The sequence below is a fragment of the Capricornis sumatraensis genome, chromosome 2 (genome assembly GCF_032405125.1).
Source record: "Capricornis sumatraensis isolate serow.1 chromosome 2, serow.2, whole genome shotgun sequence".
NCBI lineage: Eukaryota > Metazoa > Chordata > Mammalia > Artiodactyla > Bovidae > Capricornis > Capricornis sumatraensis.
The window spans coordinates 65,002,888-65,029,052 of NC_091070.1; the positions used below are offsets into that span (position 1 = coordinate 65,002,888).

At 36.5% G+C, this 26,165-nt stretch overlaps 1 protein-coding gene across 4 annotated transcripts in view; it reads left to right on the top strand.

The window, feature by feature from the left end:
- The window catches only part of TMEM87A (transmembrane protein 87A), a 40,425-nt gene that overhangs the window by 2,810 nt on the left and 11,450 nt on the right, over nt 1-26,165 (top strand). For 2 of the 4 annotated variants that reach the window (XM_068964634.1, XM_068964635.1), the window contains exons 3-15: nt 1,176-1,261; nt 3,410-3,523; nt 5,871-5,924; nt 6,008-6,052; nt 9,459-9,576; nt 13,161-13,222; nt 13,988-14,171; nt 15,849-15,948; nt 19,950-20,043; nt 21,510-21,578; nt 23,323-23,431; nt 24,337-24,395; nt 25,149-25,252. In XM_068964634.1, coding sequence (XP_068820735.1) covers nt 1,176-1,261; nt 3,410-3,523; nt 5,871-5,924; nt 6,008-6,052; nt 9,459-9,576; nt 13,161-13,222; nt 13,988-14,171; nt 15,849-15,948; nt 19,950-20,043; nt 21,510-21,578; nt 23,323-23,431; nt 24,337-24,395; nt 25,149-25,252 — 1,198 coding nt within the window. Of the gene's footprint in view, nt 1-1,175; nt 1,262-3,409; nt 3,524-5,870; nt 5,925-6,007; nt 6,053-9,458; nt 9,577-13,160; nt 13,223-13,987; nt 14,172-15,848; nt 15,949-19,949; nt 20,044-20,816; nt 20,889-21,509; nt 21,579-23,322; nt 23,432-24,336; nt 24,397-25,148; nt 25,253-26,165 lie in introns of those variants that run through there. The other 2 variants (XM_068964633.1, XR_011144422.1) reach the window with 2 other exon arrangements.

Here is a 26,165-nt window from a genome sequence, read left to right on the forward strand (position 1 = left end):
CTTGGGAATTCCCTGGTGGTCTAGTGTTTAGGACTCTTGAGCTTTCATTGCCGAGGGCCAGGGTTGAATCCCTTGGGAAACTGAGATCCCACAAGCCTTGTGGCATGGTCTCTCTAAAATTCTATGTCTTTTAACATAAATAGCAGTATTCCTGCAGGCACATTTCCCAGAAAATCTCCTTTTTTAGGGGATTTTTCTCACTGGTTTCTATTAAATTAATTCCTTCTCTTGATTCTTCTGTGTAGTTCATAACAAGATTGCAGTATCCTTTTTAGCATTTCCATAAATTCTATTCAACACATCAAATTTTTTGTGTATTTTAGTTAAGCCTTATAAAACTGTGCCACTTAAAAATTAGTTTGAGAAAACCACTTCAAACAGAGAAAAGGAAAAGGTTGTAATTTTAGGTGTGCTTCTTAAGAACCAAACGTAGGTTCCTAGATGTAGTTGTGTTTACCTTTGTCATGTTTGCACAAAGTAGGTATGGTTAGTATGTTTCTTCATTTTCTGCTGGAACAAAGATAAAAGGGAATACTGACTTCCCCCAGGTTGACCGTCTAATAGACTCCCAAGTCTTCAGACTTAGGCTTTGGTTCATTAGGATATTGTTCTCCAAATTATGTTTAATAAGTTACGTGGAGACTTATGTGATTTCATGAGGTTCCCTGAGGCGTCTCTTAAGGTGGATTTAAAAAGGATCTAATATTCTTTTATCTTTGCTTTTGCTATTCTTGCCTTCCTCAGCCAGGTTTGCTTTTTGTTGATAGTTCTTTTTATCCATTTAAGGTCTCTCTAGGTTTACACTTTGAAGTTTTCCCTCAGTGAAATTATTTCGATTATTGTCTTGTGACATTTCCAGTGTTGTTATTCCTTGAGTCTTCAGCTAGAATCTTTTTTAAGACTTTTCTTAAGAGTCTTCAGTAATTTATTCCCTTCTGTTCCCCTCTTTGGCCTAACACAGTGCCATGTATCTTTGTGTACTTAAGTGCTTTGCTTAGTAAATATTTATATGATAATAGACAACTGAAATTTATTACTTCATTACCTTCTGTTTGGAGAAAGGATGGTCGTTAAGTATCCTGGTTTAGCAGGAAATGGGATATGGGGTAATAATTTAGGAAACATACTTTGGCAATCAAATCATCTTTTATTCACAGAGATTTCTTCTTTTATAGTTGATGGAGAACCTTGTGATGCATCTTTGAATATAACGTGGTATCTGAAAAGTGCTGACTGTTACAATGAAATCTACAACTTCAAGGTATGGAACATAAAATTACAGACTTTTCTTTGAGTTTATTTAGAGATCATTGGGTCCCCACCTGGTCATGGAGAGAGTGTCATGTAGCTATGGAGAAGAACTGGAATTATACTTTCCAATTTGCAGGCATACTTGTACTGTCAGTTCTCAAACTTTTGGTTTCAGAACTTTGCTGCATTCCTAAAAATTGCTGTAGATACTCAAAAAGCGTTTATTCATGTGGGTTACTATATTAGAAATTAAAACAAAAATGCATAAATATATATTAGTTTATTTTAAAATAGCAATGATAGACTCATTGCATGTTAATATAAAAAGCACATTTTTTTAATGAAAAATAATTAATTTTCAAAAAACTGGGTACAGTGGTGTTATTTTTTTATTTTTGCAGATCTCTTTATTTAATGTCTGAACTTACCTGGTGGCTTAGATGGTAAAGTGTCTGCCTACAATGTGGGAGACCTGGGTTCAATCCCTGGGTTGGGAAGATCTCCTGGAGAAGGAAATGGCAACCCACTCCAGTATTCTTGCCTGGAAAATCCGATAGATGGAGGAACCTGGTAGGCTATAGTCCATGGGATCACAAAGAGTCGGACACGACTGAGCGACTTCACTTCTTCTCTTATTTAATGTCTAGTGTAATAGAAGATAGCTAGATTCTTATCTCTTCTCCACTCAGTCTGTTGTGATGTGTTATTTTGGTTGTGGTGTATGCACAAAATGTGGCCTCACACAGATGTGTAGCTGGAAAAGGAATGGTATTTTAATAGAATTTTCAGGTAATTGGATGATTACTTTCGCACTATCAGCACAAGGCAAATAACAGATGACAGCAATGAAAATAGTTTTGCCCTCTTAGATGCATGGAAGTGTCCATGGACCACACTTTCAGAATTGCTATAGTACAGTATACATGAGCATTGAAGATATACAGCTCCTGGATAGATTTTTCACTCTGTTTTCATCCAGCTGTTTGTATCATTTCATTTTTTACATTTCCCCTACATTCTTGAGGTTTCTTTTGAAAAATAAAGTACTAGTCTTTAAAAAATATCTACCATCCAGTTGGTTTTTTAAACCTTAAGCATTTTGAATTTCTACCCAGTATTAGGGTTTTGTTGGTGACTGTTTTGTTTTTGTTATAGAACATTGGGTAAGGTTGCTATGATGAGGACTGTGTGTGTTAGTCGTTTAGTCATGTCTGACTCTTTGCGACCCCATGAATTTAGCCAGCCACATTGCTCTGTCCTTGGAATTCCCCAGGCAGGAATATTGGAGTGGTTTGCCATTCCCTTCTCCAGGGGATCTTCCCACCCAGGGATCAAACCTGGGTCTTCTGCATCTCCTGCATTGGCAGGCACGTTCTTTACCACTAGCACCACCTGGGAATCCCCATGATGAGGACCAAAAGGACTGAAAAATTTAGAGAGAAGTATTTCTAGAGTATGGTTTGAAATATCATTGATCCTTTTCTCCTAATCAATTGATCACTAGTTAAATTTATAGTTAAAAACTTCATACAGTTGAAGCTTGTGATAAAAACTGGTCAAGAGCTTAGCAGATTCAGTCCTCAAGGGTAGTAGAGTTAAGAATGTAAAAATTATTTTGAATTGCCACAAGACAGAATTATGGAAATAGTAAGCAGAATAGTTGGAAGTGTGAAATTGCAGCTTAGGAAAAAAGAAGGTGAGGTTAGAGATCTTGGTATGGGAGAAGAATCACAGAACTGATGACGCCACAGAAATGAACTTTTTCAGAGTATTAATAGTGGGCTGTGAATGGCTGCAGCAGTTTTATACTCTGGCTTATCTAGCTTATAAGCACAAGTTTTGTTGGTGGTGGTGTTGTTAATTGAGTCAAGGAACTCTTGTAAATATATTTTCTTATAACAAAACCCTCTGGACTGTGACAGTTTCCCAAATCTTCCTGGAATTTTCAGAGGAGCTACCCTTCTTGAGTCATAGACTGGAATTCTGTACTTGAGTACTGTTTGATTCTTGAATACTAATATATAGACTTTATCTGATATTAATTTTAAAAATAGCAAATCCAAAACTATATTTGTACCGAAGACAATCTATTTTGTTATCTTTTAAATATTTCATGTAAAAACTAAGTTAAATACTTGGTATTTTATCTATTTTCCAGTTGGAAGAAGTGGACACATACTTGGAAAACCTTAAGGAAAAAAAAGGCTTGTCTGGGAAATACGAAACATCATCAAAATTGTTCCAGAACTGCAGTGAACTCTTTAAAGCACAGGTAATATTTGATAGTTGTTCAAGGAAAATAGAAGAGGTGCAAAATATGATACTGGTATTTTTGTTGATGTCCATTTCTCCTCAGTTCTTTCTTCTGACAGGAATAGGTTAGAAGTATGTTCTGATTGATACATAGTCAGCTACTTAAATATTCTCATTATAGGATGTGCTTTCCTTTGTGTGTGAAAAGCAGTGCCCGACCTTCTTTAAAATGCAGTAAAATATACATAATATAAAATTTACCAGGTTAACCATTTTTAAGTGTGCCTTTCAGTTACATAAATACATTCACATTGTTGTACAACTGTCACCACTAGCCAATTCCAGAACTTTTTTTATCATCTTAAGTGGTTACTTTGTAACAATTAATAATAACACCAGCCCCTACTCCCACTTCCCTGGTAATAGCTATTCAGCTTTCTTTTTCCATGAATCTGACTGTTCTAGATATCTCAGAGAAGTAAAATCATACACTGTTTTTTGGCTTTTTTAACTTAAAATATTTTCAGGGTTCATCCATGTAGCAATTATCAGAATTTCATTTCTTTTTAAAGGCTGAATAATATTGCATTGTACATTTATACTACATTATCCAGTCATCCATTGATGGACTTTTGAAACTTTCATTTTTTTTTAATTCTCTTGTTATCTCATCTAGTTGATATATCCTCAGAAAAGTCAACATTTTTAGATTTTACTACTATAGACCTGAAATCAAAGGATTGAATTTTAGACCTTTTTTGTATAAAGGGGAAGAGGTGAATTATACTGTATATTTTATTCTATTTATTATTTTATTTTTTCACCTTACCTTGTGATTGTGGGATCTTAATTCCTTGAGCAGGGATTGAACCTGACTGCTGCTTTTGAAACCACTTAGTCCTAATCATTGGAGCACCAGGGAATTGCCAGTGTCGTGTATTTTAATGCTTACATGTATGTGATCATATAAATGGAGTTTATTATAAAATTCTCTTTTCTTAGAAGTAGGATCTGACCCCAGTTTTTTGATAGATAAAATTATACATTTTATAGGTTTGAAAATAGTTATTTTAGCTATAGTCTTTGTTTTGTTCTTACTGCATTTAAATGCTGCTTCAAATTATTTAGCAGCTTGCCTTGAAGAAGAAAGGAGTTCATGGAAAGTTAGGCTTTCTCTCTAGCTACTGCAAATAAAGATTATTAATAAGAACTCTTTTACTTAATAATTGATGAGCAAATGAAGTAATTGATAATTTGAACTGTCAATACCTGGGTTGCATTCTTGCCATAGTATAGATTTTATAGACTTGAAGGAAAAAGAAAATAGCTTTAGAATAGTGGGAGAAGGCAGTGGAAACCCACTCCAGTACTCTTGCCTGGAAAATCTCATGGATGGAGGAGCCTGGTGGGCTGCAGTCCATGGGGTCGCTAAGAGTTGGACACGACTGAGTGACTTCACTTTCACTTTTCACTTTCATGCATTGGAGAAGGAAGTGGCAACCCACTCCAGTGTTCTTGTCTGGAGAATCCCAGGGACGGGGGAGCCTGGTGGGCTGCCGTCTATGGGGTCGCACAGAGTCGGACACGACTGAAGCGACTTAGCAGCAGCAGCAGTGGAAGTAAGGTAGAAAAAGAAAGGTAGTCACAATATGATGTTGAGTAGGGGGTTTTCTTTTGGTTTTCCAAATTTATCCTTTAGGCTAGGAGGATTGGTTGGCCTTTCTTGGATTTGATTGTGAAAAGTTACCTATTATATACTGTTTCCCAAGGTTCACTACTTTATATCTTCTATAAGCTTTCCAGGATTTTGGCATAAATCCCTGTTCATAAGGTTTCTTCCTCCAGTCTAATGTAACATGACCTAATTACTCAGGAAAGATAATGCTTCCTCTGCTGATAACTGGAAAGAAAGGTTATTAGTGGAGGTTTTTTAACAGGCATGGCATATGTTGTGATGGAACGAGCAATGGATCCTAGGGTTGAGAGTCTTAGGTTCAGATCCCATTTCTGTATCTAAAGCTTTATAGCTTTGAGTCACAGTTTCCCCACCCTTGGAAATAGAGGGGAACTATGACATCCATTTATCCTATTTATGTATCTTCCATCTAAGGTTTTATCAAGAATGACAGTATCTATAATCTTACAGTAAAACTGAGTGGCCAGTTTGGCTTGCTGTTATTTTTTAGTTCCCAGCAAAGTTTTATTCGCTTGTTTGTGGTTAATTGGAAATATTTTGTCTGTTAATGTCATACTGTTTTGTTTACTTTTATACTGTGTTTTGCTTTAACTGTTTGTGTGGGTTTTTGAGCTGTGCTTTTGTTTTGCTATTATACATGTTTTATTTTAGTTTTATTTATCTTTCATAGAGCTTTTCTGGAGATTTTGTGCATCGATTGCCTCTTTTAGGAGAAAGACAGGAGGTAATTGTTTTTCTTGTTATGTATTTCTGAAAGTAAAGTAGAAATTCTGAGTTAATTACTAATTTTCTTTTTTCCTGTTTCAGGCTAAGGAGAATGGAACAAATCTTACCTTTACTGGAGACAAAACTGTAAGTGTGGTAGGGAATTTAGGGCATCGAACACATTTTAGTGTTCTTATGTTTGTTTACTTTATTTATTTATTTATTTTTAATATAAATTTATTTATTTTAATTGGAGGCTAATTACTTTACAATATTGTATTGGTTTTGCCATACGTCAACATGAATCTGCCATTGGCATACAGGTGTTTCCCATTCTGAACCCCCCTCCCACCTCCCTCCCCATACCATCCCTCTGGGCCATCTCAGTGCACCAGCCCTGAGCACCCTGTATCATGCATCGAACCTGGACTGGCAATTCATTTCACATATGATATTATACATGTTTCAATGCCATTCTCCCAAATCATCCTACCCTCACCCTCTCCCAGAGAGTCCAAAAGACTATTCTATACATCTGTGTCTCTTTTGCTATCTTGCATACAGGATTATCGTTACCATCGTTCTAAATTGTTTGTTTACTTTAAATTCTTATCTTATGCTTACATTTAAAAAGAAACTTAAGAGTGGAAGCTATATATCAAAATGTTAATAATGGTTATCTCTGGATGATATTGTGAGTGAGTTTTATTTTCTTTGTGTTTTCTATATTTTCCATGTTTGCTACAATCAGTCTATATTGCTTTATAATTACCACCCTATAAATATTACTTGTGAATAGTAAGAAACTTTTATGAAAGAACCTTGAACTCCAGAACTCCATCTAAAATTATCTTGTGATAGAAAATAATTGGAAGAGTATATCTCAAAATTTACCCTGTAAAAATGCACAGTTAAAAAGTTTTTAGTTATGTGACCACCAATCACTATTTATTTCTTAACATCGACACCCCCCAAAATAACCATGTAGTCATTAGCGGTTACTCCTCATTCCTCTTTTCCCCCAGCTCTAGGCAACCACTGTTCTCTCTCTCGCAATTTGTGACCTATGTCTGGCTTCTTTCACAATTTAAAACTCTATGTCTTAACTTTTACTTTCTTCTTGTATAGAGGCTTGAGATCAGCAGGGGTGAGTAATTAGGGCCTACTCAGGTCTTGATTGGGTACGTGTGCACCGTCTGGCACATATGTGCCCAGCCCTGAGTGTACTTGGAGCCTTCTAGATTTCCAAGAATATCTTGAAGCTTTTCAAAACCCCTATGGATATCTTCCCTGGTCGCTCAGAGGTTAAAGTGTCTGCCTCCAATGCAGGAGACCTGGGTTGGGAAGATCCCCTAGGGAAGGAAATGGGAACTCACTCCAGTATTCTTACCTGGAGAATCCCATGGATGGAGGAGCCTGGTAGGCCACAGTGGGTCACAAAGGGTTGGACATGACTGAGCAACTTCATTTTCACTTTCATGGACATCTTATTTCTAAATTTTTCTTTTAAGTTTTTAGTCAGCCTCTTGATAGCCTTACCTGGTAATGTCACTTCAGGCAGCTGTGATCTTTCACAGTTGCTGCTGAGTATTTTGAAAACTCCCTGAGTACAGGGTCCTTCCCACTGAATGAGCTCTGAAATAAGATCATGTAAAAGATACACCCAGAGATTGGAGCTTTTCATCACCTACCAGACAGCTCTGGTAAATGGGCTTTAGGGGACCACCAGACTCTTCCACTGGCTGCCAAACTGCTGTTTTTCACAGCTGTTAAAATTGTGAGAACTTTGGTTTTGAGGAGCTTAGAAAAAAGGTCAAGAAGTTACGGTGAACAAAAACACTACCGGCTTGCTTTTCTTTCTGAAATTCAGGTGCTTTTCTTGAGGAAACAGATCTCAGATGAGTTGTAAGTCTTCAGTTGATTTTGATAATTTTTGCCCATATTCTTATTGCTTTTACTGGTGAGTGTATTTTCAAGGGTCTTTATTCTACCATTCTGGAATTGTCCCCACTCTCCCTACCCTGATTATAGTAGTATAGAATTTTAACCTAAAAATAAATTTGGCATGGCAAGCTTCATTAAATTGTTTTTGTTTTTGTTTTAAACAGCATCCATTGGGCTTTTTCTTGTTCACTGTCAGATATTTAGAAAGTATACATCAGTGAAAAGAAGAAAATAATTTTCTGTAATACTGCCACACACTGATAGATTATAAACATTTATCTTCTAGTATTTTGTCTGCTTGCATATTTATATTTAATTAAAAATGAGAACCTTATGTACTATATTGCAGCATTTTAAAAATTTTAGCAATATAAGATGGACAGCTTTCCAGTTCAGTAAATATTGCATGGCATTGTTATTTCATTGACTGCATAGAGTTTTATTATAAGAATATATTACAATTTGTTAGATTATCTGTTCTATGTTTCATTATCCTGCAGTTGGAAACAGTGCTGTAGTGAATATTCTTGTAGATGTATTTGTTTTTAGATCTTTTTTTCTGGTTTCAGAATAATTCTGTATTGATGGACATTTTCTTCAATAACTTAATAGTAAAAATCTTAATTTTCCTTTTAAGACCAGAAAATAATAAATTGCAAGTCTAAGTAGTTGTGCCTCCTTTCAGACATGAGGAAGAAGCAGCCAAGCATTTTCTGTGTTTATCTTGTCTTTTTGTTATAGTCTTGCTTTTCTGAAGTCCATAGTCTATCTGGTATATAAGGTAACAAATCCTTTGGTGGCTTTTTGCTAAGGCTGTGCACAGACTAACTGGCCTTGGAACAGAACCAGTTCCACAAGCATGGTGGCTATTAATTCTACTTCCTTGACTTTGGGGGACAGTGACTCTTGGCTTTTCATGTAGCCTAGCTAAAATAAAATATTTTATATAAATGTAAGACCTTGTTAGCAGAAACTGTGGTGGTCCTGAGAAGGGCACTGAATGAAGGGAATTAGATTCAGGAATTGGTGTTTATAAGTTACTGATGTCACCATTGGTGGTTTTTTCCAGGTGATTTAAACTAAATTTCTTTAGTTTGTTTGGGATAGCTCTGTAAAATACAACCTGGCATCCTCTCATGACTTGGTTAAAAGTGAAGTGAAGTGAAGTGAAGTGAAGTGAAAGTTGCTCAGTCGTGTCCAACTCTTTGTGACCCCAAGGACTATACAGTCCATGGAATTCTCCAGGCCAGAATACTGGTCTGGGTAGCCTTTACCTTCCCCAAGGCATCTTCCCAACCCAGGAATCGAACCCAGGTCTCCCACATTGCAGGCAGATTCTTTACCAGCTGAGCTACAACCGAGACTCAACTTTGTGATTTAAGCTGAGGTTTCCCTCATTAAAAAAAGTTATATGTGAGTAATTTATTATATAATCTACTTTATTATATGCACTGTAAGCCTGTTTGTTTTGCCTACTGTGTTAATGAGTAAAAGTGAAGGAATCGACCATGTTTCTAGGCACACTCTGGAATGAAATTTTATATTTTGTAATTAACCTGTGTCCCCAGTTCTTAAGATTGGAAGATTTGATGTCTTCTTTCCACTGTAGGTAATGCATGATCCATTGAAAACTTGGCAAGATGCACCATACATTTTTATTGTACATGTTGGCATATCATCCTCCAAGGAATCATCAAAAGAAAATTCACGAAGTAATCTTTTTACCAGTAAGTACATTTTTTTTTTTAATCATTGGTATTACTACTGTCTGGTTGTGTCGTATGGTGGGTAGTGTCAAATTGCTTTAAAGAGGGAATAAATGAAGAATGTTGTCAAGTAGAAAAATTGAGGGAGAGAAATTTAACATTTTTCTGCATCCAGTGTGAACAAGATACAGTCTTAGGTACTCAACTTATATTTTATTACTATGTATTATAGATATTAGATTTCATTTCCCTTCATTTGATACTCCTGCTTTTAACTTTTTCAGTTAGTATCATGTTCTCAATAGACTAGTTAAAATTTAGTTACTAAGTCAAGACTTGGACATTTTAAAATTAATTGACTTGTATTATTTTTTAATGTCTCAGTTTTTCTTATTATTCTCCTTTCTACTTTTGCCACCCAGTTCAGGGAATCATCACCTGGAATTTTACAGTAACTTATTAATTAGTCTTGTTTTCTATAGTTTCTTTTTTTTGTTTGTTTCTTCCTTCTTTGCAGTTTTCTTCCCTCCCCTGTCTTTTTAAGTAGAATATTGAATAGAAGCAATGATGGTGGACATCTTTATCTTGCCCCTGACTTTATTGGCAGTACTGGCACATTTCACCATTGAGTATGATATTTACTATAGATTTTTCAAAATATTCTGTTTCAAGATTGTTTTTTTTAAGAATGAATACTCAGTTTTATGGAATGTTTTAATCGAGTTTATTAAATTGATCATATAGATTGCTCATTTAATCTGTTATTGTGATGCATTATATTAACTGATTTTTTAGTGTTAAACTGTTCTTGAATTTCTGAGATGCCATTTTTGGCCTTGATACACACACACACACACTTAGCTGGATTCTATTTTCCAGAATTTTATTTAGAGTTTTTTGTCTATGTTCAAAGTAAAATTGGCCTAATATTTTCATTTCTTGTGTGTCTTCTATGGGTTTTAATGTTCAGGTTATTGCTAATCTCATGCAATGAATCAAAGAATGTCCCCTGTTTTTATATTCTACTGAACAGTTTTGGTACGGATAGAATTATCCATTCCTTAAATGTTTGATAGAACTCACTTATGATAGTGTTTTCGCCTGATGTTCTTTCTTTTCCCCCATGAAGATTTTAAATAAGTGATTTTTTTTTCTTTAATAGAAATAAATATTTTAGTTTTTCTATTTTTCCTTGAATTGGGGTTTTTCTTTTTTCTTCCCCCTGAGAAATTTTCCATTTCATTCAACGTTTTAAATTTGTTGGCATAAAGTTAGTAATGATATTTCTTTTACCAAAAAAAAAGTTTTTTTTAATTCTTAGTATTGCTTTTATGCCTTCTCTTTTTAACTTGCAAAATCTTTCTAGAATTTTGTTTTACTATATTTTTATCCCAATTAACCAGTTTTTCACTTTGTTAATTTTCCTATTTCATTGTCTTTTTCATTAATTTTTATTCTTATTTTTATTTCATTTGACTTAATTTTAAACTTTTGTTTTATGGATTTTTGTATTGAATGTTTAATTCCCAAGACCAGAGATGGGTCTTATTCTCCATAATAATATGGAATATAGCAGATCTAGGCAAACCAGAGGTGACCTGGTAGTTTCTGGACCCAAGACATATGTATATTCTCCAGACCCATGGCTTTCTAATGGGCAGTAGCCTCATTGAACAGTTACTAGTGTTTACTTTGAACCTTCTTCCTTTGAAAAGGATGGAGAAGAAACCCTACTCCCTCCAGTTCAGCCTCTTCATTCATCAAATAGCTCTGTTCCCCCTTTATCTTGAACACCTGCTATTTTCAGTGATCTGGTAGAAGCTGCATGCTCAACTACTGCAGCTTTGGGACCCAGAGTCCACCTTGACCATGGGTTCGGTCTCAGGCACTGTTCTGCGTTTTTATTCTGTTTTGATATGTGGAGCTGTTTTATCTTTTTAAGCTCATGTCCTTTTTGTTTCCTCTCTCTTTTTTTGCTTTTGCTTTATCCATCTGTCATTTGAAACTAAGAAGGTGATACTCAAAACTTAACTACACCTTGTGGAAGCCCTAAAATTCTCTTAAGATAGTTTTATCTTCTTTCTTCCCTTCATTAAAATCTTTGGTATCTTCTGTTACCAAATGTCCAATTCTGCAGCAAGACTTAGAAAACTTCACAGATTATTCCAGTTTACCTTCTTCTGCCTTGTGTCAAAATGCTACTATATAGTACCATGTGCAGTCTCAGAACTACATGTCCTTTAAATGTATCCTGCATTTTCACAACCATGATCATTTTCTTTGATCATGTAATGTCCTCTGCCTGGATGGCTTTTTGCTTTGTCATAGAAAATATGCATCCTTCTGGGGCTGGTTCAGGGGGACAGTTCTCTGTTGCTTTCCAACTCGCTCTCACCTGGGGGTGGTAATCCACTTGGTGGCAGAAAACATGCATCTTTCCATCTCCTATATTTTCCATAATGTGTGTCACATGGTAAGCGCTCAGAAAATGTGTGTTGTATTTCAGCATAGGGCAGGGATTAGCTTTAGAGTGCCAGATAGTAAATGTTCTCTCTGCTACAACTACCCAGCTCTGCCCTGTGGTGTAAATATAGCCATTGACAGTATGTAAGTAAGTGGATGTGACAGTTTTCCAATAAAACTTTGGAATGGTTGGCCAAATTTGGCCCATGCGCTGTATTTTGCTGACTTCTGCTCTAGAGTAAACAGAGAATGTGATAGATATTTATGAAGTATTTATATTTATTCTTTCATTAAATTAAGAAGGTTTAGATTACTAAACAATTTGGCTATGAAATTTTTGTGATTGCTAATATGGGATGCTCCTTTTCTTCATAAAAGTATTGGGTCTTACTTTTAATAGTGGTATGTCCTTTTTGCTTGATAAAAATTAGTAAGAAGTATTTGTTGCATAGTCTGTATGTGGAGATAGATGTCACTTCTCAGATAAAGCAGTTTATTTATTAATCACACCTCAAATTTATCCATATAGTTTTTATCAGTTACAATTTAAAAATAGTCATAGGTGTACTTCAGTAAGGCAGATCTGTCTTTCACATTCTTGTTGTTACTGTCATTTGTTTTGCTTCATTAAACACTTTGTTATTATTAAGTACTTTCTGAAAATGTTACATTAATGGTAGAAAAGTTAAGTAAAATTGAAGTAGGTAAAAAAGAAATAAAGCAATAGGAAAATAACAGGTCAGGAGAGAGAAGAGAGTGACAGAATGAAGAAATGAAGCCCTGTACTTTGCAAAGCATGTTAGTGATGTAAGAAAAAGCATATGTGAAGTATGTTTGGAGTTTAGAGCAGATGAGGAATAGCTCCAGTTGGGCAGCTCACCAGGCTTTATGGACGAAATGCATTCAGCTTGGTCTTTAAAGGACGTGAGTATGGAAACAGAGGACTTCTCTACCAAAAATGGTGATGGAGCCAGAGACCTGTGCAGGACAGAGCATGATCCATCAGAACACTTCATGATTGAAATGGTTAAAACTAAATTACCCAATGGAATTTTCATTAATTTCATCAAATAAATATCAGATGATGTTTCTGTTTAATTTTTTCATCCTTTACATTAATTCTGAGGACTGTGTTTTGGCAGTGACTGTTGAAGTGAAAGGTCCCTATGAATACCTCACGCTTGAAGAATACCCACTGATGATTGTAAGTGAACTTAAATTCTTTAACCTCAACATTAAATGTGTTTAACTTGTTGTGAGGCAGTATTGAAGACTTGTTCCTGAACAGTTCAGAAAATACTGCGTGTAGTTCTGTACTTACTTCTTACTAGAATGTGATCTTGAGAGTGTCAGTGAACCCCTCCATGCCTCAGTCTCTCATTTGTAAAAGGAAGAAGTCGGTGACTTGTAGGATTTTGGAGTTGGGGAATACCTGATTCACTTTTGACATCTCTTGAATCCAAAATGGAGTCCTAAAACTCTGTAGTTTCTGATCCCACTTAGTACGACTAAATGATGATGCTTTCTCCTTTTCAGTCTGTGTCTGTCGGAAAGCATCCTTAATCTATTTTCAGGTTTCTTTTTGTTCATGATGGTGGTTTTTTCCTTGTACTTTTATAGTTTTCCCACTCTGTGGTGTTTCATAGCCTTCAGCTGTATCCTAACCCTGCCTTGCCTTTTTTCCTCTCCATGTTGTCTTCATTTAAATAATTTTTGATTGTGAGCTGAAAAAAACCTTTTAATACAGAAGAGTGGTCACTCTTGATGACAGGTCCTTAAGCAGTCTCCCTCTGCCCAAAAGGAGACAATTTTTTCATCTCAGTATTGAACTTCACAGAAGTAAAGAATAATTTTTTAAATAGAAGGTGTGATATGTATATTTTTTATAATATGTTAGGACTATGTATAGATTCTGAATTGGCTCTTGGCCCTGACCCTCCTGTTTCTCTTTTACCTACTTGGATGACAGTTTTTCATGGTGATGTGTATTGTATATGTCCTGTTTGGTGTTCTGTGGCTGGCATGGTCTGCTTGCTATTGGAGAGATCTCCTGAGAATTCAGTTTTGGATCGGTGCTGTCATCTTTCTGGGAATGCTTGAGAAAGCTGTCTTCTATGCAGAATTTCAAAACATCCGATACAAAGGAGAATCTGGTATGTACCAAAAAATGTTTGCCAATTTGTGAGTGATTGGTAGGTGAGACTTAAGAATAATTTTCCCACGGTCAGCAGTCATTAAGTAGATGTGGCTTTTTAGTTACTTGATTATGATAACTTAAGCAGAATCACTGTGATTGTGACATTGTTTTTAATCTCTTAACTTGTGGTGTCAGTGATTTAAGAGTAAGGTATGGTACTGAAGTCGCTCAATTGTATCCAACTCTTTGCGACCCCATGGACTAGAGCCTACCAGGCTCCTCCGTCTGTGGGATTTTCCAGGCAAGAGTACTGGAGTAGGTTGCCATTTCCTTCTCCAGAGGATCTTCCTGACCTAGGTCTCCTGTATTGTAGGCAGACGCTTCACCATCTGAGCCACCAGGGAAGATTTAAGAATAATTTTTTTGAAATGTACTCACAAAAGTTGCAACAGTAGTGGCCATTTTGGGAATATTTTCACCATCATTGAATCTTAGTTGCTGTTGATTTTTAAGGTACCATTATTACACGCATCTAAGAAATAAGAAAGAAAGTACTACTAATTTAATTGTAAGATGCCATTGATTGTAAGACACACCTTGATTTCAAAGCTACCTTAGAGCTGACTTCCCTGGTGGCTCAGATGGTAAAGCGTCGGTCTACAACGCGGGAGACCCGGGTTCGAGCCCTGGGTTGGGAAGATCCCCTGGAGAAGGAAATGGCAATCCACTCCAGTACTATTGCCTGGAAAATCCCATGGACAGGGGAGCCTGGTAGGCTACAGTCTATGGGATCACAAAGAGTCAGACACGACCGAGCAACTTCACTTTCACTTTCACTTTAGAGGTGTGGGGCGTGTATCTGTTTGGTAAGTAAAGTCAAGTCAAGTCACTCAGTCGTGTTCGACTCTTTGTGACCCCATGGACTGTAACCTGTCAGGCTCCTCTGTCCATGGGATTTTCCAGGCAATAGGACTGGAGTGGATTGCCATTTCCTTCTCCAGCGAATCTTCCTGACCCAGGGATCGAACCCAGGTCTCCCGCATTGTAGACAGACGCTTTACCGTCTGAGCCACCAGGGAAGTCTATTTGGTAAAATATAGTAATATCATGAAAATAGAAGAGTATTTGTGGTTTAGTAAGGTGAATAGATAATGATAGAAATTATTTTGTACTGAAGTGTTTTTTGATAGCTTCAGTTCTCTCATCTGACCATACATATAATTATTTTTTCATTTAATTATTAGTAATTGTTACTGTAAGATATACTAATTAGATCTTTCCCTAGTCTTTGAAATGGCTTGAAAATAATAGATGTAAAAAAGAGTTGAAAATTCTGTTTGTCTTTTGTGCTTTTCTGTGCTATATTTCACAGTTTTTTTAAAATAGGAGAAATTCTCCTTAGATGCTATAAATTATTCAAATAAGGTAAGGTATTCTGAGGTTTTAGTGAAGTGAGCGGTGGAGGGGGAAAAGTAAATTGACACACCCAGATTACTATCCACATGAAGAAGATCCTAAATAATATCAGCTTCTACTTGTAAACATTGACAGAATCGGTATTCTTTTCAAGTAGGACTGATATCAGTGTTTGTTTTGAAGAATGTTAGAAATCTCCATTTTGGGTCTGCAATTGCACCTTTTCCCAAACTTGGATTACATGCTGCACTATTTTTCTGTTTTTTCTTTCTCACAGTCCAGGGTGCCCTAATCCTTGCAGAGCTGCTTTCTGCAGTTAAACGCTCACTGGCTCGAACCCTGGTCATCATAGTCAGTCTGGGATATGGCATAGTCAAGTAAGTATTGCCTTTAAGTATTGCCTTCCTATATGGAAGAGCAAATTAAAATGCTGATTAAATTGAAGCAGTGTTTCAGGTTCCCAAGGTAGTTCTGAAAGAGTTTATATAAGAGATAGTTAAGAAATCAAAAACATCTGAAATTTTGGAGATTTGCAGAAGTTGGAAAAACATTAGGGTTTGATTTCACTGGTTAGAATTCAAGGAGCATCTACAGGAAACCTGCAATGTAGCAAATGACATTGAAACATCAAACTTTTAGAGTAAACTTGATGTCTTTACTCTTCCAAAATATTCTTGCAAATCAGATTTTTTAAATAAGAAGAGCGTTCTTGTGTGCCTTCTATATATTAGATGTGGTTCTAGGTCCTAGGGATACAGCAAGAAAACAAAAGACTTGGAGTTTACATTTATGGGGGGGCAGGTGCACAGACAAAGATATGTGAGTGAAAAATCTAATGTGTCAGTGAGCAGATAAAGCAGGGAAAGGGTATAGAGAGTTCTAACCAGGAGGGGGAACTTGAAATTATAATTATGGTGGTCAAGGAAGGCTTCACTTAGTGACATTTAAGAAAAAATCCAAGTTAGTGAAAGAACTATATACACACCCAGGGGAAGAGATGCTGAGATGTGGTCAGATTCTTTTATATTTTGAAGATGGAGACAATGGATTTCGCTGATAGAGCAAATATATGATATGAAAGAAAGAAATGAATCAGGGATGATGCCAACGATTAATGTTTTGACCTAAGCAAGTAGAAGGATGGAAGTGACATTTAACTGAGTTCAGGAAGATTTTAGGTGTAATAATTTGGAGTAGAGCCAGGATTAAGAGTTCAGATATCTGAACGAGGAAAGTAGGAGGAAGAAATTAGGGCAGAGATATAAACTTGGCAGTCATCAGGGCATCAGTTCAGTTCACTTCAGTAGCTCAGTCATGTCCGACTCTTTGCAACCCCATGAATCACAGCACGCCATCCCTCCCTTTCCATCACCAACTCCCGGAGTTCACTCAAACTCATGTCCATTGAGTCGGTGATGCCATCCAGCCATCTCATCCTCTGTCGTCCCTTTCTCCTCCTGCCCCTAATCCTTCCCAGCATTTGGGTCTTTTCCAATGAGTCAACTCTTCTCATGAGGTGGCCAAAGTACTGGAGTTTCAGCTTCAACATCAGTGCTTCCGATGAACACCCAGGACTGATTTTCTTTAGGATTAATTGGTTTGATCTTCTTGTATTCCAAGGGACTCTCAAGAGTCTCCTCCAACACCACAGTTCCAAATCATCAATTCTTTGGCACTCAGCTTGCTTTATAGTCCAACTCTCACATCCATACATGACCACTGGAAAAACCATAGCCTTGACAGACCTTTGTTGGCCAAGTAACGTCTCTGCTTTTAAATATGCTCTCTAGGTCGGTCATAACTTTCCTTCCAAGGAGTAAGCGTCTTTTGATTTCATGGCTACAATCACCATCGGCAGTGATTTTGGAGCCCAAAAATATTAAGTCTGACACTGTTTCCACTGTTTCCCCATCTATTTCCCATGAAGTGATGGGACCAGATGCCATCATCTTCGTTTTTTGAATGTTGAGCTTTAAGCCAACTTTTTCACTCTCCTCCTTCATTTTCATCAAGAGGCTTTTTAGTTCCTCTTCACTTTCTGCCGTAAGGGTGGTGTCATCTGCATATCTGAGGTTATTGATATTTCTCCCAGCAATCTTGATTCCATCTTGTGGTTCTTCCAGCCCAGCATTTCTCATGATGTACTCTACATAGAAGTTAAATAAGCAGGGTGAAAATATACAGCCTTGACATACTCCTTTTCCTATTTGAAACCAGTCTGTTGTTCCATTTCCAGTTCTAACTGTTGCTTCCTGACCTGCATACAGGTTTCTCAAGAGACAGGTCAGATGGTGTTATTTAAAGCCTTGAGATAGGATGTGACCATCAAGGAAGTGAGTGTATATAAAGAAGAGGTCAAAGGATTGATCCCTTGAACTATTATTATTTAGAAGTCAACGAAGTGAAGTAGAATTGTTGTAGTTCAGTTGCTCAGTCATGTCCAACTTTTTGCAACTGCATGGACTGCAGCACAGCAGGCTTCTCTGTCCTTCACCATCTCCCAGAGTTTGCTCAGACTCACGTCCATTGAGTCAATGGTGCCATCCAACCATCTCATCCTCTTTCGTCTTCTCCTCCTCCTGCTTTCAACCTTCCCCAGCTTCAGGGTCTTTTTAGGGCAGAGGAAATTGAGAAGTGACCAGTGAAGTGGGAAACAAAGCTGAAGACTGTTTCAAGAAGGGAGTAAATTGTGTCAAGTAAGAGGATTGAGATGTGAACATGGGCTTTAACTACATGAATGATATTAGTGACCTTAAATAAGAATGGTTTTGGTGAGGGGCAGAACGAAAAGCTTGATTGGAGTGAGTTTAAGAGAAAATAGGAGGAATTCTCTTAAATAGGGGAGAGGAATTAGGAATTAGGTATCGGTTCAGTTCAGTTCAGTCGCCTGGTCGTGTCTGACTCTTTGCGACCCCATGAATCGCAGCACGCCAGGCCTCCCTGTCCATCACCAACTCCCAGAGTTCACCCAAACTCATGTCCATCGAGTCAGTGATGCCATCCAGCCATCTCTTCCTCTGTCGTCCCCTTCTCCTACCCCAATCCCTCCCAGCATCAGAGACTCTTCCAGTGAGTCAACTCTTCGCATGAAGTGGCCGAAGTATTGGAGTTTCAGCTTCAGCATCAGTCCTTCCAAAGAACACCCAGGACTGATCTCCTTGAGAATGGACTGGTTGGGTCTTCTTGTAGTCCAAGGGACTCTCAAGAGTCTTCTCCAACACCACAATTCAAAAGCATCAATTCTTCGGCTCTCAGCTTTCTTCACAGTCCAACTTTCACATCCATACATGACCACTGGAAAAACCATAGCCTTGACTAGATGGACCTTTGTTGGCCAAGTAATGTCTCTGCTTTTGAATATGCTATCTAGGTTGGTCGTAACGTTCCTTTATAGGCAGTTATTTTCAAGGAGTTTTGCTTTAAGTGGAATTGAAGAAATGGGGGACCTTAATTTATTCATTTATTTAAGAGAGTTTTGCTTTAAATGGGATTGGGGTTCTCACTTTTGCAATTTATTTATTCATTTAATGTGTGTGGTTGCTTCCTGTAGGCCAGGAAACATTCTGGGTTTCTAAGATAATAACAGTGGGGAGATAAATTCCTGTCCATTTGCAGTTTTTCTAGCATGTAACAAAATGTAAGAATAGGCATTGGTAACGCTTAGGTAGACATGATTTAGGATAATGCATCTCACACTATAATGCTCTAATGAATCATCTTGGGGTCTTCTTAAAATGTATATTTCGATTAAAAGGTATTTTGAATTTCAAGGGTCTAAGATTTTTCCTCGGATAACACTGAAGCTACTCGCACTTTTCATATTTTGTTGAATTTTGAGCATAATAACAGGCTATTTAATGAGTTTTAATAAGATTTTGACTTTATTAAAGAACTGTTAAAATTTTTAGATTTGATAATGATATTGTGGTTATGTTTTCTCAAAGTCCATATCTGTTTAAAGTATATGCAAATACATATATATAAAAGGTAAGATTTCTAGGATTTGTATCAGGATAATATGGGGATGGAAAGTGGATGAGATGTGCATGAGGCAGGATTAGTTGTAGGTTGATGGCTTTTGGGACTGAATAATGGGTTTATAGGGGTTCATTATACTATTGAATATATTTTGGGATCCTCTGTAATAAAAAGGTTTTGAAAAATTTAGTAATAAGGGACTGGATTTCAAGTTCTAGTGTTTACTGTCTTGATTTAAAACCATACATCTATTTGAGTTTTTTTTTTCAGGTAGATCAAGTATGTCTGGCTTATCTCTGTTAAGTTGTTAGCCTGTGTTAATCAACATGAGTTTCTGTTACTTAGCTTGTCTTAGGGTTTGTTGCATTTGTACTCAGCTATCTCTTTTCTTCCTCTTTAGGCCTCGCCTTGGAGTCACTCTTCACAAGGTTGTGGTAGCAGGGGCCCTTTATCTTTTGTTCTCTGGCATGGAAGGGGTCCTCAGAGTTACTGGGGTCAGTACTGCTCAATCTGAGTTTCTGTGGTCATTCTCCATTTTGTGATCATTTTGTTTTTGTCTTGAAGTTAATTAGAATTGTCTGTGGGCTTCTTTACTGTTTTCCTCTAAGTCATCTTTGGGCTCTGGTTTCCAAATGTATGTATAATTTATTTTTTCTTTTTAATCCCTTAGAGCTTTATAAATTTAATGTGTGATGAGGAGTGAATGCTTTCCCACCTGTCCCCAAATTTACTGCTTATTTACTAGTTCCTTAATGGGAAGCAGCAATGGAGCAGTGGGCTCCATTCTTGCTTAAGAGACAAGCATTGTAATCACGCATTTTCTGGTTAATCTGATTTTTGTTTTAAAGTGACAGTGCCCTTTGCTTAACCAGGACTTGAATTTCAGAGGTTTCTTAAAATTGAACTGATTATGTTTTATATAATTATTGAGAATTACATAATTATGCCTTTATCAGGGATGAAAACCAAAGCACTGAGATATATGATACAGAAATTTATGATAGAGCTGGTTTAATTTGAAGAAGTGGGCCTCCCTAGCTCATTACTCTCTGTTATAAATTGTCAGATTAAAGATGGTAAATGCTGTAAACTTTTCTCTCAGTTAAACTGAGCTCAGTAAGTTTTGCAACAAATTGCCCCTTAAATGAAACACTTTATGGATGCACATTTGGTTCTCAAGTTGCGCTGTCCTCTGTATGTAATTTTCTTAGACTTTCAGCAACTTTAACCCTCTTTCAATTTCGTTTTCTTTCTCCTACTACTGTAGTATTTTTCTTATCCCTTGACTTTGATAGTAAACCTGGCCCTCTCAGCAATTGATGCCTGTATTATTTTATGGATATCCTTTCAATAATGCCCTGGTGATTGAATAATTAGGATTGAATAAATAAATAGTATCTTAAACTTAGGAAAACAAGCAGCATAATTTTGGGGACAGGTACTTGCTTGCCTTACATCTTATTTTGAGATGATCTTTTTTCATAAAATACATTGTATACAATTCTAGGAATCAGTCATTCTTAGTATATAAATGATGCAGAAAATTTTGAATGTGAAAAGGATCTTTGACTTAGAGCCAAAATCAAAATGATGGGAAATGATAGGTTGGGATGGGAACGTATACTGTCATAACGTTTTTGGTATAGTCACTTCTTAATGTGGATCTTAATGTGCTAAGATCTCTATAGTGATTGTCCCTTATTAGTTAGCAGCGTATTTCACTGTGTTGAGATTGTAGTCAACAAGTTGTGTGAAATGCTAGCAGCTGTAAATTCTGCATGATGGTTTATCAGAAGGAAAGAATGGCGTAGGTGCCACATGTTACTCCACTTTGTTTTCTTTCAGTTCAAATGCAAAAATCACTCCAGCTGATTATATAAATGCAGAATCACATGCTAATTTCTTCTCTATGCCTCTCTGGACATCTCTTTTTTCACCATCTCTTTTTCTTTGTCTGCAGGCCCAGACTGATCTTGCTTCCTTGGCCTTTATCCCCTTGGCTTTCCTAGACACTGCCCTTTGCTGGTGGATATCCTTCTCATTGGCTAGTTTGATGGCCATCCATTTTCTCCTTTTGGAGAAAATGATCTTTCTGTAAAGGATTTTTTTTTTTAAACCAGTTTTGTTGATTACTCCTTAGTCTGGGATTAGGGAATTTTCAGTCTAACAACCTGAGGCCTGAGGTAAGCAGTTTTCTTGTTTGTTTTTAATTTTTCAAATTGCATCAGAAATTAGTGACTGTGTCTGAGCACAAAATACAAACTTCTGGCTTTCCTTTTATTTATTTACTTTTTATACCTACCTCTCCTCCTTTTTTAAAAAATGAACTTTGATTTTGGACTTATTTGTGCATCCCACTTAGTGTTAGATAACTGGCTGCTCTGCCATTTCTTTCAGCCTCTAGAAATTATTAAATGCTTTGAAAACTAAATTTTGATTCTTAAAATATGGTTTTGAGACTCCATAAGGTTATTTGACTCTTAAAATTCTGTATGAGTGTAGCAGATTTAAGTCCTTAACAGGTCAAATGTTTTGAACCCCTGTTCAGAAGGTGACTTGGAATTGTCTGAAGGCTTTTACTCTTTGAAGTAAATATTGATTCATTTACAGGTGAAGTCAACCAGCACACAACAGACAAATTTCTTTTTCTCCTGCTTCTTAAAATCAAATACTATTTATTAGAGGTTTGGCCTGTTGAATGAAGGATTTGAGTTTTGGGATTTCTGTCCTTTTCATTTTTTTGGTTTTTATGTATATGCTTCTAGGTATAATTGTGCAATATTATTGTCTTGATAAACTAATGGTATAAAAGGCTGAATGTAAACAAAATAATAAGTTTATGAATTTGAGTAGATTGTCATTTATCAAAAATCTTTGAAATTAAAATGTTTTTGGTTCAAATGATTAAGCTTTCCTACATCAGTATCTTTCAAGTGTGCTTTGTGAACCTCTATAAATATTGGGAGGAATGAAGAGGACAGTGGGACAAGACCAAACAGTGAGATAGTGCAGTGTTTAGGTTCCAGCTAGATATTTGTCAAAGCACAGACCAAGCTCCAGCTCACTCATTTTTGTGTCTGCTCATTCTGAAAGTTGGATGTGAGGGCAGCTATCCTCTTTAGTAGTCATCAGTTCCCCTTCTGTCTTCTGTGGCAACTTCTCCTTGGGGATAATGTTCTGAAAATGGAGAGTCATTACTTTCAGAGGCTAACTGCCTGGAATACTCAGCCAATTGTAATTGTACCATCCTTTTAATTCAGGATCAATCTAGCAGCGGATGGTAGTTTTCTTATTATTACACAAGGGATCTAAGTGTAGAACTGTAGAAGGTTGTAGGCATAAGTATTTATGACCCTAGGCTGGATTAGCTGGGACAGTGAGAACAGAGATACTTAACCTTAGAGGAAGAGAGAAAATAATGGTGACTCCTATTCCCTTGCCTGTTACTCATTTTCATTTTCTTCCATTTGTCTTCATTTTCTTTTTCATTTTTGTTTCTCTAGAAAGCTGCTTCCTGTCTTAATTTCTCAATTTTTAATAATTTTTCTCTTCTTTCCATTCTCATTTTATCCTGGTTCTATCTTCTCTTCAGTATCTCATTGAAAATGAAGACTTTCTTATTAATCATGGTGAGGCCTGGGAGTGTTTGTGAGATTGAGAATAAGCGAGCTGTAAGGCCTCTTATCATTGATAAGATCCTCAGAGAAACTTAAGAATTAATTTACTAGCTTATTGTTTTTTTCTGAATGTTGATTTCCTTGACCTTCAAACACATATTTATTAGCCTGACTCAAACAATGAAGCTACTAAAACTTAGGAGGAACATCGTAAAACTCTCTTTGTATCGACATTTCACCAACACACTTATCTTGGCAGTGGCAGGTAAGTCTTCCTGATGTTTAAATGGGATCCTTTTAGAGTAGAGATTCTTAACCCGAGAGGTCATAGGTGGGCTCTTTAAAATTACATAGAAAAGTTTTGTGCATTTTACTTGGGAAAGGGGTCTTTAGCTTTTGTTATTCTCCAAGGGGTCTGTGGTTCAGAAGAAACTGAGAATCACTTAGTTTAAGCACAATAGATGAAGAATAATTGCATTTACTTTCTTATGTAGTTCTGTATATCTCTATCCTGTGTTCATTCTTTTCTCTTGAGGCAAGTTAGTTTCAGTGCCATATAGCATTCATATTTATTTTAGAAGACATTAATTAATACTTCCTTGTATAGAATTTTAGGCCAGGATATGTTGCCTTTATATTCCTTCCACGTCTGTTACTAAGCATGCGTAGAATATAGGCATTAGATAGACCATAGCCAAAGTAGGCTTATTTTTTGCCTTTTGGCTCTTGTAACCAGTATAGTGAGGTCTGGCCTATGACTGGAACCAACAGTTGTGTGTGTTTTACAGTCATTTCATCAACCCTTTCCCTCCATTTGACTGGCTAACAAAAAAATTAACATTTACAATATGAAGGGGAAAAAATTATTGATGTTGCTAGGAAAAGCCATATTTTCAATACTGTCTTTTCCAGTTCTCAGGGTTACTGAAGTAGTCAGATACTAAACAAAACTACTCTTTTAAGTACAGAAATTTTTGACAAGAGTACATATCGTGGGCCTTATATCGAGTAGTTAAGTAGTTTTGTATTGAATAAGTATGTTAAAATAACAAAGTGTGGTGATCATGTTTGGGGGTTAGGGATGTGTGAGATTCCACTTAACCAGAATTGAAGGATGTAATGGGGGATGTAAACCAGCATTCACATTGACCAGGTTTGATTTCCTTTTAGCATCTATTGTGTTTATCATCTGGACAACCATGAAGTTCAGGATAGTAACTTGTCAGTCGGTGAGTTAACAAACAACATACGTTTAGATATACTGTACCGCTTGTTGTATACAGACAATTGTGTTGATGACAGTGGTAAGGTTTGCATTTTATAAAAAATTAGGGTTAGGTCTTCATTCTGGGAGTTAGAATGCTTCTCTCCTCCTGAGTATTTTATATATACCATATATGATATATACCAGTAGTTCAAGAGAATTTTATAAATGATAACCAGAGACTGTCATAACCCAATCTTGACTTAACTAAAGATTCTCAAACAAGAAATCCAGAGTCTTAAACATTAAGTTTGTGTGAATAATGCTGATCTGAGTAAAAACCATATCCTTAAGATCTGAGCACAAAGAATATGGCCAGTAACATTTCTTTCTTCTCTATTTACCAAAATAGAGCTTGAGCTCTATTTTGGTAAAATTAATAAAAGTAAAAATTATTAAAAAATAACAACCTGATATTATTTTCTCTGACCTTATATTAAAACCCTTCCCTAAAGATTCTCAGCTATAATGAAGCATTGACAGGTAGGTAATCTGTCTGCTTAGTGCCTTTTCTTTAGTAAACACTTCAAGGAAAGAGATTAGGTTCATTTACTTTGTATCCTAAGCACATAGCACAGTGCTTATTAGCACATAACCGGCCCTTAGTAAATATAAGTTGAATGAATAAATAAGTGGTTCTTGTTCTATGCAAAGGGCTTTGCAAACAGCTGGTTAAGATGATCTATTAATATATAAATTTTTTCTCCCCTTTTGGTAGGATTGGCGGGAGCTGTGGGTGGATGATGCCATCTGGCGGTTGTTATTCTCCATGATCCTCTTTGTCATCATGGTTCTCTGGCGACCATCCGCGAATAACCAAAGGTTTGGGGACACTTCTTATTCAAGCTGATAACCACTAAATGGATGTGTTGTCAATTAGGCGTAGTTCAGTGAGTGACACTGTTAGGGCTGTGTCATATAATGGGAATGATGCTTTGTGGGTCCATATTTAGGAAATTAGGCTCATGTCTTAGCTCTCCTATTAGTTTGAGTTGTGATTTTCGACATGCTGCCTCTCTGCATCTCTCTGAGCCTTAGTTTCCTCTTCGTATAATGAGGGAGGAAATTGATACCTATTGATATGGTCCTTGTCAGTTCTGACATCTTCTGTTAATATTTGTACAGGTAAATAAAAGGAAAATAGATTGTGACAGTTTTAATGGGAGTATCACCTATCTACTTTCCAGGAGAAAAGAACAATTTCTATAGTTGTTAGCTCAGCTTACTGTAACAACAGAAAGGGTAAAATGAGAACTTAAGTGACTGTGGAATAAAAATTGATATGTGATTTGCTTTATTTAACTGTAGGCAAATCTCAATTATTTAGGAGTTAGCTGTTTTTATTTTGTTATTAGCCATATCTTTGTTTTCCTTGTTTTTCTCTTCTCTTCTTGTGCTTTAGACAGTTATGAGTTTATATTATACAACTGTACCACCAAAGAGGGGAAAGTTGAGATGGTATAACCAAGGGTCTCGTGACCCTGCTTTACATTAATTTTTTTTTTAATAGCTAGACGTCTCATAGATTTATTTCTGTGTCATGCTATATATTGATATATGTATATATACTCTTTGTATTGTCAACATAGCAATTTATTTGAATTCAGAATAACGTGGTTATATTTGGATAATGAGGTCCTGGTGCCTGGATATCAGCCTTCAGCCTCTGGTTGTGCTGGAAGGCGAAGCATGTCCACAAACAGGGCCTTCCAGATGCCACATGTTCTGCCGGATG